The sequence below is a fragment of the Oncorhynchus gorbuscha genome, unplaced genomic scaffold (genome assembly GCF_021184085.1).
Source record: "Oncorhynchus gorbuscha isolate QuinsamMale2020 ecotype Even-year unplaced genomic scaffold, OgorEven_v1.0 Un_scaffold_4330, whole genome shotgun sequence".
Classification (NCBI taxonomy): Eukaryota; Metazoa; Chordata; class Actinopteri; order Salmoniformes; family Salmonidae; genus Oncorhynchus; species Oncorhynchus gorbuscha.
The window spans coordinates 16428-34475 of NW_025748366.1; the positions used below are offsets into that span (position 1 = coordinate 16428).

The window sequence follows — 18048 nt, forward strand, 5'->3', positions numbered from 1 at the left end:
CTTACAGCCATGACCTCCCCTCCCCTTACAGCCATGACCTCCCCTCCCCTTACAGTCATGATCCCCCCCTCCCACTAGCCCTCTACCCATCTATCCCCTCTACATATCTACCTCCTCTACCCCCTACCCATCTATCCCCTCTACATATCTACCTCCACTACCCCTACCCATCTATCCCTCTACATATCTACCTCCACTACCCCCTACCCATCTATCCCCTCTACATATCTACCTCCACTACCCCCTACCCATCTATCCCCTCTACATATCTACCTCCTCTACCCCCTACCCATCTATCCCCTCTACATATCTACCTCCACTACCCCTCTACCCTCACTACCCCCTACCCATCTATCCCCTCTACATATCTACCTCCTCTACCCCCTACCCATCTATCCCCTCTACATATCTACCTACCTCCTCTACCCCTCTACCCATCTATCCCCTCTACATATCTACCTCCACTACCCCTCTACCCATCTATCCCCTCTACATATCTACCTCCTCTACCCCCTACCCATCTATCCCCTCTACATATCTACCCCCTACCCATCTATCCCTCTACATATCTACCCCCTACCCATCTATCCCCTCTACCCCTACCCATCTATCCCCTCTACATATCTACCCCCTACCCATCTATCCCCTCTACATATCTACCCCCCTACCCATCTATCCCCTCTACATATCTACCCCTACCCATCTATCCCCTCTACATATCTACCCCCTACCCATCTATCCCCTCTACATATCTACCTCCTCTACCCCCTACCCATCTATCCCCTCTACATATCTACCTCCTCTACCCCCCTACCCATCTATCCCCTCTACATATCTACCTCCTCTACCCCCTACCCATCTATCCCCTCTACATATCTACCTCCTCTACCCCCTACCCATCTATCCCCTCTACATATCTACCTCCTCTACCCCCTACCCATCTATCCCCTCTACATATCTACCTCCTCTACCCCCTACCCATCTATCCCCTCTACATATCTACCTCCTCTACCCCCTACCCATCTATCCCCTCTACATATCTACCTCCACTACCCCTCTACCCTCACTACCCCCTACCCATCTATCCCCTCTACATATCTACCTCCACTACCCCTCTACCCTCACTACCCACCTACTCCTCCACTCCCATCTACCCCCCTACCCATCTATCCCCTCTACATATCTACCTCCACTACCCCTCTACCCTCACTACCCACCTACTCCTCCACTCCCAGTACACCTTCTACCCCCTCGACCCTCTACTCATCTACCCCCTCTACCTCCTTTACTTGGGGGGGGGGGGGGCAGCTAGCCTAGTGGTTGGAGTGTTGGACTAGTAACTGAAAGGTTGCAAGATCGAATCCCCGAGCTGACAAGGTAAAACATCTGTTGTTCTGCCCCTGAACAAACAGTTAACCCACTGTTCCTAGGCAGTCATTGAAAATAAGAATTTGTTCTTAACTGTTAAAGTTGCCAAGTTAAAGGTAAAATCAAATTAAAATGAAAAAATACCTCCTTTACCTACTCCACAAAAGCCACCATTGTTCCTAGTGCAGGAGGCAGAGAGCAGCAGCTAGGATCCGTCCCTAATGCCCCCCTATTCCCTATATAGTGCACTACTTAGGACCAGGGTCCATAGTCAAAAGTAGTGCACTAAATAGACAATAGGGGGCCATTTGGGGTGCAGCCTTGCAGACCAAGGCAGAGCATGTCATGCCAACACAGGCCTGCTGGAATAACAGAACACACAGTGGTTGGACAGCAGACTTAACATGCAAACCCAGCTCTCTCCACTAAAACTCTGCTCTTAAAAATCACACACTCTCTCTCTCTCTCCTCTGCCACCTGCCCCTCTTTCTCTCCCTCTCTCCCCCACCTCTCCCTCTCAATCTCTTTCTCCCTCCCTCTCTTTCTCTCTACATCTCCTCTGCCACCTCCCTCCTCTTTCTCTCTCCCTCTCTCCCCCACCTCTCCCTCTCAATCTCTTTCTCCCTCCCTCTCTTTCTCTCTACATCTCCTCTGCCACCTCCCTCCTCTTTCTCGCTCTCTCTCTCTTTCTCCACTCCCTCCCTCTTTCCTCCTCTTCCTCCTCCCAGCCACCTCTTCCTCTCCTCGCCGTGCCGCATCAGACATGGAGCAGGCCCGCCCACAGACCAGCGGGGAGGAGGAGCTACAACTGCAGCTGGCTCTGGCCATGAGCCGAGAGGAGAGTGAAAAGGTAACACTCACACACACACACACACTCACACAGTACACACACACACACTCACACAGTACACACACACACACTCACACAGTACACACAGTACACACACACACACACACACACACACACACACACACACACACACACACACACACACACACACACACACACACACACACACTGAACAAGAGGCACTGACACACTCACACAGTACGTACACACACACACACACACACACACTGAACAATAGGCACTGACACACACACTGAACAAGAGGCACTGACACACACACACACACACACACACACACACACACACACACACACACACACACACACACACACACACACACACACACACACACACACACACACACACACACACACTGAACAAGAGGCACTGACACACACACTGAACAAGAGGCACTGACACACTCACACAGTACACACACACACACACACACTGAACAATAGGCACTGACACACACACTGAACAATAGGCACTGACACACACACACACACACACACACACACACACACACACACACACACACACACACACACACACACACACACACACACACACACACACACACACACACTGAACAATAGGCACTGACACACACACTGAACAAGAGGCACTGACACACACACACACACACACACACACACACACACACACACACACACACACACACACACACACACACACACACACACACACACACACACACACACACACACACACACACACACACACACACACACACACACACACACACACACACACTGAACAAGAGGCACTGACACACTCTGACTACATGCAGTGTGAGAATGTTATGAATGTGGCTGCCTCCCTCCCACTCATACACACTCCCCTGCAGAGCTCAAATCTCTCTCTCGCTCTCTCTCGCTCTCTCGCTCTCTCGCTCTCTCTCTCTCTCTCTGTCCTCTAAGTGTCATCCATTTCACTGAGCCTTAAATAGAAACCAATATCACCCCTCTCTCTTTGTAACACCTGGCCAATCAAAGACACCGATACTCAGAGTTGGCCGCCGATCTGGCCAATTACAGAGTGCGATGCTGCAGAGTGAACCGCCGGCAGCTGTGCTGAGTGAATGAGTGACTGGACTGGACAGGCTGGAGCTATTGATCCACTGTTAGCTAGCCTGGTATTGATGGCACTGTTAGCTAGCCTGGTATTGATCCACTGTTAGCTAGCCTGGTATTGATCCACTGTTAGCTAGCCTGGTATTGATCCACTGTTAGCTAGCCTGGTATTGATCCACTGTTAGCTAGCCTGGTATTGATCCACTGTTAGCTAGCCTGGTATTGATCCACTGTTAGCTAGCCTGGTATTGATCCACTGTTAGCTAGCCTGGTATTGATCCACTGTTAGCTAGCCTGGTATTGATCCACTGTTAGCTAGCCTGGTATTGATCCACTGTTAGCTAGCCTGGTATTGATCCACTGTTAGCTAGCCTGGTATTGATCCACTGAATGGCCTCTGTGTCTCTGTGTTGTTAGATGGTGCATTCTGCACCGAGGCCTTGGACTGAAAAACACTTAGCTCCTTTTATAAAACACACACAATATCTTAGGTCCTTTTGTTCAACACTACAATATCTTAGCTCCTTTTATAAAACACACACAATATCTTAGGTCCTTTTGTTCAACACTACAATATCTTAGCTCCTTTTATAAAACACACACAATATCTTAGCTCCTTTTATAAAACACACACAATATCTTAGGTCCTTTTGTTCAACACTACAATATCTTAGCTCCTTTTATAAAACACACACAATATCTTAGGTCCTTTTGTTCAACACTACAATATCTTAGGTCCTTTTGTTCAACACTACAATATCTTAGCTCCTTTTATAAAACACACACAATATCTTAGGTCCTTTTGTTCAACACCACAATATCTTAGGCCCTTTTGTTCAACACTACAATATCTTAGGTCCTTTTGTTCAACACTACAATATCTTAGGTCCTTTTATAAAACACACACAATATCTTAGCTCCTTTTATAAAACACACACAATATCTTAGGTCCTTTTGTTCAACACTACAATATCTTAGCTCCTTTTATAAAACACACACAATATCTTAGGTCCTTTTGTTCAACACTACAATATCTTAGGTCCTTTTGTTCAACACTACAATATCTTAGCTCCTTTTATAAAACACACACAATATCTTAGGTCCTTTTGTTCAACACCACAATATCTTAGGCCCTTTTGTTCAACACTACAATATCTTAGGTCCTTTTGTTCAACACTACAATATCTTAGGTCCTTTTGTTCAACACTACAATATCTTAGGTCCTTTTGTTCAACACTACAATATCTTAGGTCCTTTTGTTCAACACTACAATATCTTAGGTCCTTTTGTTCAACACTACAATATCTTAGGTCCTTTTGTTCAACACCACAATATCTTAGGTCCTTTTGTTCAACACTACAATATCTTAGGTCCTTTTGTTCAACACTACAATATCTTAGGTCCTTTTGTTCAACACTACAATATCTTAGGTCCTTTTGTTCAACACTACAATATCTTAGGTCCTTTTGTTCAACACCACAATATCTTAGGTCCTTTTGTTCAACACTACAATATCTTAGGTCCTTTTGTTCAACACTACAATATCTTAGGTCCTTTTGTTCAACACTACAATATCTTAGCTCCTTTTATAAAACACACACAATATCTTAGGTCCTTTTGTTCAACACTACAATATCTTAGGTCCTTTTGTTCAACACTACAATATCTTAGCTCCTTTTATAAAACACACACAATATCTTAGGTCCTTTTGTTCAACACCACAATATCTTAGGCCCTTTTGTTCAACACTACAATATCTTAGGTCCTTTTGTTCAACACTACAATATCTTAGGTCCTTTTATAAAACACACACAATATCTTAGCTCCTTTTATAAAACACACACAATATCTTAGGTCCTTTTGTTCAACACTACAATATCTTAGCTCCTTTTATAAAACACACACAATATCTTAGGTCCTTTTGTTCAACACTACAATATCTTAGGTCCTTTTGTTCAACACTACAATATCTTAGCTCCTTTTATAAAACACACACAATATCTTAGGTCCTTTTGTTCAACACTACAATATCTTAGGTCCTTTTGTTCAACACTACAATATCTTAGGTCCTTTTGTTCAACACTACAATATCTTAGGTCCTTTTGTTCAACACCACAATATCTTAGGCCCTTTTGTTCAACACTACAATATCTTAGGTCCTTTTGTTCAACACTACAATATCTTAGGTCCTTTTGTTCAACACTACAATATCTTAGGTCCTTTTGTTCAACACTACAATATCTTAGGCCCTTTTGTTCAACACTACAATATCTTAGGTCCTTTTGTTCAACACTACAATATCTTAGGTCCTTTTGTTCAACACTACAATATCTTAGGTCCTTTTGTTCAACACTACAATATCTTAGGTCCTTTTGTTCAACACCACAATATCTTAGGTCCTTTTGTTCAACACTACAATATCTTAGGTCCTTTTGTTCAACACTACAATATCTTAGGTCCTTTTGTTCAACACTACAATATCTTAGGTCCTTTTGTTCAACACTACAATATCTTAGGTCCTTTTGTTCAACACTACAATATCTTAGGTCCTTTTGTTCAACACTACAATATCTTAGGTCCTTTTGTTCAACACTACAATATCTTAGGTCCTTTTGTTCAACACTACAATATCTTAGGTCCTTTTGTTCAGCACTACAATATCTTAGGTCCTTTTGTTCAACACTACAATATCTTAGGTCCTTTTGTTCAACACTACAATATCTTAGGTCCTTTTGTTCAACACTACAATATCTTAGGTCCTTTTGTTCAACACTACAATATCTTAGGTCCTTTTGTTCAACACCACAATATCTTAGGCCCTTTTGTTCAACACTACAATATCTTAGGTCCTTTTGTTCAACACCACAATATCTTAGGTCCTTTTGTTCAACACTACAATATCTTAGGTCCTTTTGTTCAACACTACAATATCTTAGCTCCTTTTATAAAACACACACAATATCTTAGGTCCTTTTGTTCAACACTACAATATCTTAGGTCCTTTTGTTCAACACTACAATATCTTAGGTCCTTTTGTTCAACACTACAATATCTTAGGTCCTTTTGTTCAACACTACAATATCTTAGGTCCTTTTGTTCAACACCACATTTGTGTAAGTGCTTGCTGAACGTGCTTCCTGAAAGTCTGCGCCGACTGAGATGGCCGCCTCGCTTCGCGTTCCTAGGAAACTATGCAGTTTTTTGTTTTTTTACGTGTTATTTCTTACATTAGTACCCCAGGTCATCTTAGGTTTCATTACATACAGTCGAGAAGAACTACTGAATATGAGATCAGCGTCAACTCACCATCAGTACGACCAAGAATATGTTTTCCGCGACGCGGATCCTGTGTTCTGCCTTACAAACAGGACAACGGAATGGATCGCATGCAGCGACCCAAGGAAACGACTCCGAAAAAGAGGGAAACGCGGCGGTGTTCTGGTCAGACTCCGGAAAAGGGCACATCGTGCACCACTTCCCAGTATTCTTCTTGCCAATGTCCAGTCTCTCGACAACAAGGTTGATGAAATCCGAGCAAGGGTGGCATTCCAGAGGGACATCAGAGACTGCAACGTTCTCTGCTTTACGGAGACATGGCTTACTGGGAAAACGCTATCCAGGGCGGTGCAGCCAACGGGTTTCTCCACGCATCGCGCCGACAGAAACAAACATCTCTCTGGTAAGAAGAGTGGAGGGGGCGTATGCCTCATGACTAACGGGACATGGTGTGATGAAGAAAACATACAGGAACTCAAATCCTTCTGTTCACCTGATTTAGAATTCCTCACAATCAAATGTAGACCGCATTATCTTCCAAGAGAATTCTCTTCGATTATAATCACAGCCGTATATATCCCCCCAAGCAGACACATCGATGGCTCTGAACGAACTTTATTTAACTCTTTGCAAACTGGAAAACATTTATCCGGAGGCTGCATTCATTGTAGCTGGGGATTTTAACAAAGCCAATCTGAAAACAAGACTCCCTAAATTTTATCAGCATATCGATTGCGCAACCAGGGGTGGTAAAACCTTGGATCATTGTTACTCTAACTTCCGCGACGCATATAAGGCCCTGCCCCGCCCCCTTTCGGAAAAGCTGACCACGACTCCATTTTGCTGATCCCTGCCTACAGACAGAAATTAAAACAAGAGGCTCCCACGCTGAGGTCTGTCCAACGCTGGTCAGAACAAGCTGACTCTACACTCCAAGACTGCTTCCATCACGTGGACTGGGACATGTTTCGTATTGCGTCAGATGGGAATATTGACGAATACGCTGATTCGGTGTGCGAGTTCATTAGAACGTGCGTCGAAGATGTCGTTCCCATAGCAACGATAAAAACATTCCCTAACCAGAAACCGTGGATTGATGGCAGCATTCGCGTGAAACTGAAAGCGCGAACCACTGCTTTTAATCAGGGCAAGGTGTCTGGCAACATGACTGAATACAAACAGTGCAGCTATTCCCTCCGTAAGGCTATCAAACAAGCTAAGCGTCAGTACAGAGACAAAGTGGAATCTCAATTCAATGGCTCAGACACAAGAGGCATGTGGCAGGGTCTACAGTCAATCACGGACTACAAGATGAAATCCAGCCCAGTCACGGACCAGGATGTCTTGCTCCCAGGCAGACTAAATAACTTTTTGCCCGCTTTGAGGACAATACAGTGCCACTGACACGGCCTGCAACGGAAACATGCAGTCTCTCCTTCACTGCAGCCGAGGTGAGTAAGACATTTAAACGTGTTAACCCTCGCAAGGCTGCAGGCCCAGACGGCATCCCCAGCCGCGCCCTCCGAGCATGCGCAGACCAGCTGGCCGGTGTGTTTACGGACATATTCAATCAATCCCTATACCAGTCTGCTGTTCCCACATGCTTCAAGAGGGCCACCATTGTTCCTGTTCCCAAGAAAGCTAAGGTAACTGAGCTAAACGACTACCGCCCCGTAGCACTCACTTCCGTCATCATGAAGTGCTTTGAGAGACTAGTCAAGGACCATATCACCTCCACCCTACCTGACACCCTAGACCCACTCCAATTTGCTTACTGCCCAAATAGGTCCACAGACGATGCAATCTCAACCACACTGCACACTGCCCTAACCCACCTGGACAAGAGGAATACCTATGTGAGAATGCTGTTCATCGACTACAGCTCGGCATTCAACACCATAGTACCCTCCAAGCTCGTCATCAAGCTCGAGACCCTGGGTCTCGACCCCGCCCTGTGCAACTGGGTACTGGACTTCCTGACGGGCCGCCCCAGGTGGTGAGGGTAGGCAACAACATCTCCTCCCCGCTGATCCTCAACACGGGGCCCCACAAGGGTGCGTTCTGAGCCCTCTCCTGTACTCCCTGTTCACCCACGACTGCGTGGCCACGCACGCCTCCAACTCAATCATCAAGTTTGCGGACGACACAACAGTGGTAGGCTTGATTACCAACAACGACGAGACGGCCTACAGGGAGGAGGTGAGGGCCCTTGGAGTGTGGTGTCAGGAAAATAACCTCACACTCAACGTCAACAAAACTAAGGAGATGATTGTGGACTTCAGGAAACAGCAGAGGGAACACCCCTATCCACATCGATGGAACAGTAGTGGAGAGGGTAGCTAGTTTTAAGTTCCTCGGCATACACATCACAGACAAACTGAATTGGTCCACTCACACTGACAGCGTCGTGAAGAAGGCGCAGCAGCGCCTATTCAACCTCAGGAGGCTGAAAAAATTCGGCTTGTCACCAAAAGCACTCACAAACTTCTACAGATGCACAATCGAGAGCATCCTGGCGGGCTGTATCACCGCCTGGTACGGCAACTGCTCCGCCCTCAACCGTAAGGCTCTCCAGAGGGTAGTGAGGACTGCACAACGCATCACCGGGGGCAAACTACCTGCCCTCCAGGACACCTACACCACCCGTTGTTACAGGAAGGCCATAAAGATCATCAAGGACATCAACCACCCGAACCACTGCCTGTTCACCCCGCTATCATCCAGAAGGCGAGGTCAGTACAGGTGCATCAAAGCTGGGACCGAGAGACTGAAAAACAGCTTCTATCTCAAGGCCATCAGACTGTTAAATAGCCACCACTAACATTGAGTGGCTGCTGCCAACACACTGTCATTGACACTGACCCAAATCCAGCCATTTTAATAATGGGAATTGATGGAAATGATGTAAATATATCACTAGCCACTTTAAACAATGCTACCTTATATAATGTTACTTACCCTACATTATTCATCTCATATGCATATGTATATACTGTACTCTACAACATCGACTGCATCCTTATGTAACACATGTATCACTAGCCACTTTAACTATGCCACTTTGTTTACTTTGTCTACACACTCATCTCATATGTATATACTGTACTCGATACCATCTACTGTATGCTGCTCTGTACCATCACTCATTCATATATCCTTATGTACATGTTCCTTATCCCCTTACACTGTGTATAAGACAGTAGTTTTGGAATTGTTAGTTAGATTACTTGTTGGTTATCACTGCATTGTCGGAACTAGAAGCACAAGCATTTCGCTACACTCGCATTAACATCTGCTAACCATGTGTATGTGACAAATAAAATTTGATTTGATTTGATTTGATTTGATTTATCTTAGGTCCTTTTGTTCAACACTACAATATCTTAGGTCCTTTTGTTCAACACTACAATATCTTAGGTCCTTTTGTTCAACACCACAATATCTTAGGTCCTTTTGTTCAACACTACAATATCTTAGGTCCTTTTGTTCAACACTACAATATCTTAGGTCCTTTTGTTCAACACTACAATATCTTAGGTCCTTTTGTTCAACACTACAATATCTTAGGTCCTTTTGTTCAACACCACAATATCTTAGGTCCTTTTGTTCAACACTACAATATCTTAGGTCCTTTTGTAAAACGCTACAATATCTTAGGTCCTTTTGTAAAACACACAAAAACTCATCGTTGACTAACTTTACAAGCTGAATATTGGTCAACTTTTACAGACTTTCAATTTCCAGTAGTTAGTCCAACTCCTAACCCAGAGCTTATTATATATGCCATTTAGCAGACGCTTTTATCCAAAGCGACTTACAGTCATGTGTGCATACATTCTACATATGGGTGGTCCCGGGGATCGAACCCACTACCCTGGCGTTACAAGCGCCATGCTCTACCAACTGAGCTACAGAAGGACCACAAATGATTTCAGGTGTTCTTTTCTCCCAGTTAGTTAACTCATCATTGTCATTTATGGGCCGGAGTCACCTGGTGTCTCTGATGCCCGACTAGAAACACCTGAAAAGCAGAAGTGTTTTGAGTGCAGTCAGCCCTGCTAATAACACGTGGTCCTGTGTAGCTCAGTTGGTAGAGCATGGCGCTTGTAACGCCAGGGTAGTGGGTTCGATCCCCGGGACCACCCATACGTAGAATGTATGCACACATGACTGTAAGTCGCTTTGGATAAAAGCGTCTGCTAAATGGCATATATTTGTCATGTTTTGTCTTATATTGTCTTGTCATTTTGCTTTTCCTTCTGTTCGTTTTCCCCCTGCTGGTCTTTTTAGGTTCGTTCCCTTTTTTCTCTCTCTCTCTTCTCTCTATCGCTCCGTTCCTGCTCCCAGCTGTTCCTATTCCCCTAATCAATCATTTAGTCTTTCCACACCTGTTCCCTATCTTTTCCCCTGATTAGAGTCCCTATTTCTCCCCTTGTTTTCCGTTTCTGTCCTGTCGGATCCTTGTATATTGTTCACCGTGCTGTGTCTTTGTATCGCCCTGTCGTGTCGTGTTTCCCTCAGATGCTGCGTGGTGAGCAGGTGTCTGAGTCTGCTACGGTCAAGTGCCTTCCCGAGGCAACCTGCAGTTTATTATCGAGTCTCCAGTCAGTTCTCGTGATTACGAGTGGAATTGTTTTTTATGCTTTATTTACCGCTCCGATTTGTCTAGGAGTATTGCATATTTCCTTTACTGGATTAAAGACTCTGTTTTCGCCAAGTCGCTTTTGGGTCCTCATTCACCTGCATAACAATATTATTATTATTATTATTATATTAACACCAGCCCCTTTAACACTCCAGCCTGCTCCCCCGGTGGATACTGATGAACAGACTCAGCTCCAGATTGCCCTGAGCCTCAGCAAGGAGGACGCTCAGAAGGTACTGCTGAGATGTAGCCCCTCGAGTCCCCTGCATCCTCATACCCTAAACTAGGCTTGTAAAAATCCAGAAACATTCCCCAAAATTCCCAGGTTTCCCATAAATCCCGTTTGGAGATCTCTCTCCCTCCTGATTCTGGGAATCGTTCAACTGGGAGTTCTGGGAAATTAGGGAATTTCAGGAAGGTTATGAGAATTTTGCAATGCTAAACCCTAACCCTAACCAAACCATTCTACCTCCTGCTGCTGCAAGCTCTCTCTCTCTCTCTCTCTCTCTCTCTCTCTCTCTCTCTCTCTCTCTCTCTCTCTCTCTCTCTCTCTCTCTCTCTCTCTCTCTCTCTCACTCACTCACTCACTCACTCACTCACTCACTCACTCACTCACTCACTCACTCACTCACTCACTCACTCACTCACTCACTCACTCACTCACTCACTCTCTTAGACCTGTGGGTTAAATGAACTTTGACCCTGGTTCCTGAACAGCCAAGCAGCTTGCTGTGCTGCACCTTTTCTCTCGTCACAGATGGGATAAGGCTGCATCCTTCTGTTTCCACTAACCAATAGCACCATCTCCCTCTCTCTCTCTAGACCAATGGTATGAGATCCCGCCCTCTGACCTCTTCTGGTGTACATGCCAATCCCTGTCTTGGGGAGGGTCAAAGAGGGCTTGCCTTCCATGCAATGTATCAACAATGGTGGCGTTCCAGGTCATCTATTTTGCACATCTCAGCAACCACATGATGTGATACAGCGTTCTTCTGAGATTCGCAGTGCGTCTGTAAAAAAGACAACCTGGAACCGCACCAATGTGAATATCAAGGCAGGTTAGGAAGTGTTTTTATTTATCCACCAATGACTGATTTGTATTTCCCCTCCTCCACTCCACCGATTGGCTCCCTTACAGCCGGCCTCGCCTCCTCCGGTTGCCTTGGATATGGATGAAGAGAGACAGCTCCAGATCGCCCTGAGCCTGAGCAAAGAGGAGCACCAGCAGGTAGTGCCCCCGGTAGTGCCCCTGGTCCTGTCCCAGATGGCATCCTAGTCACTATGTAGTGCACTGCGCTATAGTGGCCTGGTAGAATCGGCCTGATCTCGCCAGCTCACATTATGGCGGAGTGAGACAGAAACTCAGACTGCTTGACCAGACTAGCCACATAGGTCTCTGGCCCAAAGTAGTGCACTACATAGGGACTAGGTTTGGCCCACTGAGAGGTGAAGGTGGGGAGCATGTTCTCTCCCCCTGAGCCCCCTGTGTCTTTAAGCCTTCGAGTCCTTCAGCTCTGCTCAACACCTCTCTGTCTTCCTTTCCTTCTGTCTGTCTGGCTGCTCATCACCTTGTCAATGTTTTACCCTCTAGACTGGGAACTCACTCTGTTTCTCTAGACTGGGAACTCACTCTGTTTCTCTAGACTGGGAACTCACTCTGTTTCTCTAGACTGGGAGCTCACTCTGTTTCTCTAGACTGGGAGCTCACTCTGTTTCTCTAGACTGGGAACTCACTCTGTTTCTCTAGACTGGGAACTCACTCTGTTCCTCTAGACTGGGAACTCACTCTGTTCCTCTAGACTGGGAACTCACTCTGTTCCTCTAGACTGGGAACTCACTCTGTTCCTCTAGACTGGGAACTCACTCTGTTCCTCTAGACTGGGAACTCACTCTGTTCCTCTAGACTGGGAACTCACCTCTTTCTGTCTCTCTCTCTCTACCCCCCTTCTCTCTCTCTCTACCCCCCTTCTCTCTCTCTCTACCCCCTCTCTGCCTCTACTTCCCCCTCTCTCTGTCTCCTCTCTCTACCCCCTTCTCTCTCTCTCTACCCCCTCTCTCTCTCTCTATCCCCCTCTCTCTCCACCCCCTCTCTCTCTATCTAACCCCCCTCTCCCCCTCTCTCTGCCAGGGTGGCACAATGGAAGCAGTTACTCACTGAGTGACTGGTGCTCTCCTCTCTTCTCTGACCGGAGTAGACTCTCTCTCTCTCTGATGTCTTGTCTTCCTTCTCACATGTCTTGTCCAGCTTCTAGACACGTGGTGTTGTTGTGTCTATGTGTATGTGTTGTGTCTATGTGTTGTGTCTATGTGTATGTGTTGTGTCTATGTGTATGTGTTGTGTCTATGTGTATGTGTTGTGTCTATGTGTATGTGTTGTGTCTATATGTATGTGTTGTGTCTATGTGTATGTGTTGTGTCTATGTGTATGTGTTGTGTCTATGTGTATGTGTTGTGTCTATGTGTATGTGTTGTGTCTATGTGTATGTGTTGTGTCTATGTGTATGTGTTGTGTCTATGTGTATGTGTTGTGTCTATGTGTATGTGTTGTGTCTATGTGTATGTGTTGTGTCTATGTGTTGTGTCTATGTGTTGTGTCTATGTGTATGTGTTGTGTCTATGTGTATGTGTTGTGTCTATGTGTATGTGTTGTGTCTATGTGTATGTGTTGTGTCTGTGTATGTCTGACTATGTGGGGAGTCAGTATGTGTGGGAGTCAGTATGTGTGTGGAGTCAGTATGTGTGGGAGTCAGTATGTGTGGGAGTCAGTATGTGTGTGGAGTCAGTATGTGTGTGGAGTCAGTATGTGTGGAGTCAGTATGTGTGGAGTCAGTGTGTGTGGAGTCAGTGTGTGTGGAGTCAGTATGTGGGAGTCAGTATGTGGGAGTCGGTATGTGGGAGTCGGTGTGTGGGAGTCGGTGTGTGGGGAGTCGGTGTGTGTGGAGTCGGTGTGTGTGGAGTCAGTATGTGGGAGTCGGTATGTGGGAGTCGGTATGTGGGAGTCGGTGTGTGGGAGTCGGTGTGTGGGGAGTCGGTGTGTGTGGAGTCGGTGTGTGTGGAGTCAGTGTGTGTGGAGTCAGTATGTGGGAGTCAGTATGTGGGAGTCAGTATGTGGGGAGTCAGTGTGTGGGGAGTCAGTGTGTGTGGAGTCAGTGTGTGTGGAGTCAGTGTGTGTGGAGTCAGTATGTGGGGAGTCAGTATGTGGGGAGTCAGTGTGTGTGGAGTCAGTATGTGTGGAGTCAGTGTGTGTGGAGTCAGTGTGTGTGGAGTCAGTGTGTGTGGAGTCAGTGTGTGTGGAGTCAGTGTGTGGGAGTCAGTATGTGGGAGTCGGTATGTGGGAGTCGGTATGTGGGAGTCGGTGTGTGGGAGTCAGTGTGTGGGAGTCAGTATGTGGGAGTCAGTGTGTGTGGAGTCAGTATGTGGGAGTCAGTATGTGGGAGTCAGTGTGTGTGGAGTCAGTGTGTGGGAGTCAGTATGTGTGGAGTCAGTATGTGGGAGTCAGTATGTGGGAGTCAGTGTGTGTGGAGTCAGTGTGTGTGGAGTCAGTATGTGTGGAGTCAGTGTGTGTGGAGTCAGTGTGTGTGGAGTCAGTGTGTGTGGAGTCAGTGTGTGGGAGTCAGTGTGTGGGAGTCAGTGTGTGGAGTCAGTATGTGGGAGTCAGTATGTGGGAGTCAGTGTGTGTGGAGTCAGTGTGTGTGGAGTCAGTGTGTGTGGAGTCAGTGTGTGTGGAGTCAGTGTGTGTGGAGTCAGTGTGTGTGGAGTCAGTATGTGGGAGTCAGTATGTGGGAGTCAGTATGTGTGGAGTCCGTATGTGTGGAGTCCGTATGTGTGGAGTCCGTATGTGTGGAGTCCGTATGTGGGAGTCCGTATGTGGGAGTCAGTGTGTGTGGAGTCAGTGTGTGTGGAGTCAGTGTGTGTGGAGTCAGTGTGTGTGGAGTCAGTGTGTGTGGAGTCAGTATGTGTGGAGTCAGTATGTGTGGAGTCAGTATGTGTGGAGTCAGTATGTGGGAGTCAGTGTGTGTGGAGTCAGTGTGTGTGGAGTCAGTGTGTGTGTGGAGTCAGTGTGTGTGTGGAGTCAGTGTGTGTGGAGTCAGTGTGTGGGAGTCAGTGTGTGTGGGAATCAGTGTGTGTTGGAGTCAGTGTGTGTGGAGTCAGTGTGTGTTGGAGTCAGTGTGTGTGGAGTCAGTGTGTGTGGAGTCAGTGTGTGTGGAGTCAGTGTGTGTGGGAGTCAGTATGTGTGGAGTCAGTATGTGTGGAGTCAGTGTGTGTGGAGTCAGTATGTGGGAGTCAGTATGTGGGAGTCAGTGTGTGTGGAGTCAGTATGTGTGGAGTCAGTATGTGTGGAGTCAGTATGTGTGGAGTCAGTGTGTGTGGAGTCAGTATGTGTGGAGTCAGTGATGCCGTTCCTACTCATATATCCATGTCCAGTTTGTAGACGTGTTGTTGTGGTCTAGTAGTCTGTGTTGTTGTGGTCTAGTAGTCTGTGTTGTTGTGGTCTAGTAGTCTGTGTTGTTGTGGTCTAGTAGTCTGTGTTGTTGTGGTCTAGTAGTCTGTGTTGTTGTGGTCTAGTAGTCTGTGTTGTTGTGGTCTAGTAGTCTGTGTTGTTGTGGTCTAGTAGTCTGTGTTGTTGTGGTCTAGTCGTCTGTGTTGTTGTGGTCTAGTAGTCTGTGTTGTTGTGGTCTAGTAGTCTGTGTTGTTGTGGTCTAGTAGTCTGTGTTGTTGTGGTCTAGTAGTCTGTGTTGTTGTGGTCTAGTAGTCTGTGTTGTTGTGGTCTAGTAGTCTGTGTTGTTGTGGTCTAGTAGTCTGTGTTGTTGTGGTTTAGTCGTCTGTGTTGTTGTGGTCTAGTCGTCTGGGTTGTTGTGGTTTAGTCGTCTCTGTTGTTGTGGTCTAGTAGTCTGTGTTGTTGTGGTCTAGTAGTCTGTGTTGTTGTGGTCTAGTAGTCTGTGTTGTTGTGGTCTAGTAGTCTGTGTTGTTGTGGTCTAGTCGTCTGTGTTGTTGTGGTTTAGTCGTCTGTGTTGTTGTGGTCTAGTAGTCTGTGTTGTTGTGGTCTAGTAGTCTGTGTTGTTGTGGTCTAGTAGTCTGTGTTGTTGTGGTCTAGTAGTCTGTGTTGTTGTGGTCTAGTAGTCTGTGTTGTTGTGGTCTAGTAGTCTGTGTTGTTGTGGTCTAGTAGTCTGTGTTGTTGTGGTCTAGTCGTCTGTGTTGTTGTGGTCTAGTAGTCTGTGTTGTTGTGGTCTAGTAGTCTGTGTTGTTGTGGTCTAGTAGTCTGTGTTGTTGTGGTCTAGTAGTCTGTGTTGTTGTGGTCTAGTAGTCTGTGTTGTTGTGGTCTAGTAGTCTGTGTTGTTGTGGTCTAGTAGTCTGTGTTGTTGTGGTCTAGTAGTCTGTGTTGTTGTGGTCTAGTAGTCTGTGTTGTTGTGGTCTAGTAGTCTGTGTTGTTGTGGTCTAGTAGTCTGTGTTGTTGTGGTCTGTGTTGTCTAACCACGGGTTTCTCTGAGTTAGTACTACTTTAGACCAGGGCCCTATTCCCTATATATTGCACTACTTTAGACCCATAATGCACTGCATATGGAAATAGGGGGCCATTTGGTAGACAGCAAGTGTGTGTTAGAATCAGTGAGCTTGTCTCCGAGCCATGTCATGCCTAACAGCTTCCATGTGTCTGTGTGTGTTGCCAGGAGCAACGGAGTCGCCAAGGAGACGAGTCGTTGCTCCAAAAAGCTCTGGAGGAGAGTAAACGAGAGGCGGCGTCTGGTGGAATTGGGGTAGGAACAGTTACCACACTATGTAACCTACAGTATATAACAGTTACCACACCACTCTATATAACCTACAGTATATAACAGTTACCACTCTATATAACCTACAGTATATAACAGTTACCACACCACTCTGTAACCTACAGTATATAACAGTTACCACACCACTCTATATAACCTACAGTATATAACAGTTACCACACCACTCTATATAACCTACAGTATATAACAGTTACCACACCACTCTATATAACCTACAGTATATAACAGTTACCACTCTATATAACCTACAGTATATAACAGTTACCACTCTATATAACCTACAGTATATAACAGTTACCACTCTATATAACCTACAGTATATAACAGGCCAGACTAGGACAGGCTAGGGAAGGGGGGCAGACTGGGACAGGCTAGGGAAGGGAGGGCAGACTAGGACAGGCTAGGGGAAGGGGAGGGCAGACTGGGACAGGCTGGGGGAAGGGGAGGGCAGACTGGGACAGGCTGGGGGAAGGGGAGGGCAGACTGGGACAGGCTGGGGGAAGGGGAGGGTAGACTGGGACAGGCTGGGGGAAGGGGAGGGCAGACTGGGCCTTTGTGAGTCAAATCTGGGTAGAACTGGTTTAGTTTATTCTGCAATGAGGGGCTTTTGTGAGTCAAATCTGGAGTAGAACTGGTTTAGTTTACAGATGAGTTGTTGTTGCTGGAGAACTGTTGCTGTCTGGCTGACTTCATTCCTGACTGTAGCTTTATCTTGGCCTCTCCATAGAGGACACTGGTCTTGCTCCTGTGTCGTCTTTGGCAGAGCGGAGAGCCTGTGGGCTTCCTCGTTGGCACTGTGAAGAGCCCTAAGCTCACCACTGAACAATGGCTTGTTATTGCTGTGTGATAGAAAAGTAGTTGATGTTATGCAGTTGTCCTCACGTCCACTGATGCAGGTTGTCACCCTGTCTGTGTAGTTGTGTATGTTGGCATTGTTCTCTCACGTCCACTGATGTAGGTTGTCACCCTGTCTGTGTAGTTGTGTATGTTGGCATTGTTCTCCTCACATCCACTGATGTA

The 18048-nt window shown here is 46.2% G+C and overlaps 1 protein-coding gene across 1 annotated transcript; it reads left to right on the top strand.

Moving 5' to 3' along the window:
* The first annotated feature begins 2002 nt into the window (after positions 1-2002).
* Positions 2003-17070, top strand: LOC124028508 (epsin-3-like). Its single transcript, XM_046340552.1, has 4 exons — positions 2003-2218; positions 11392-11469; positions 12375-12464; positions 16906-17070. Exons 1-4 carry the CDS (start codon positions 2132-2134, stop codon positions 17068-17070), a joined length of 420 nt encoding a protein of 139 aa, XP_046196508.1. The 5' UTR covers positions 2003-2131.
* The last annotated feature ends 978 nt before the right edge of the window (positions 17071-18048 follow it).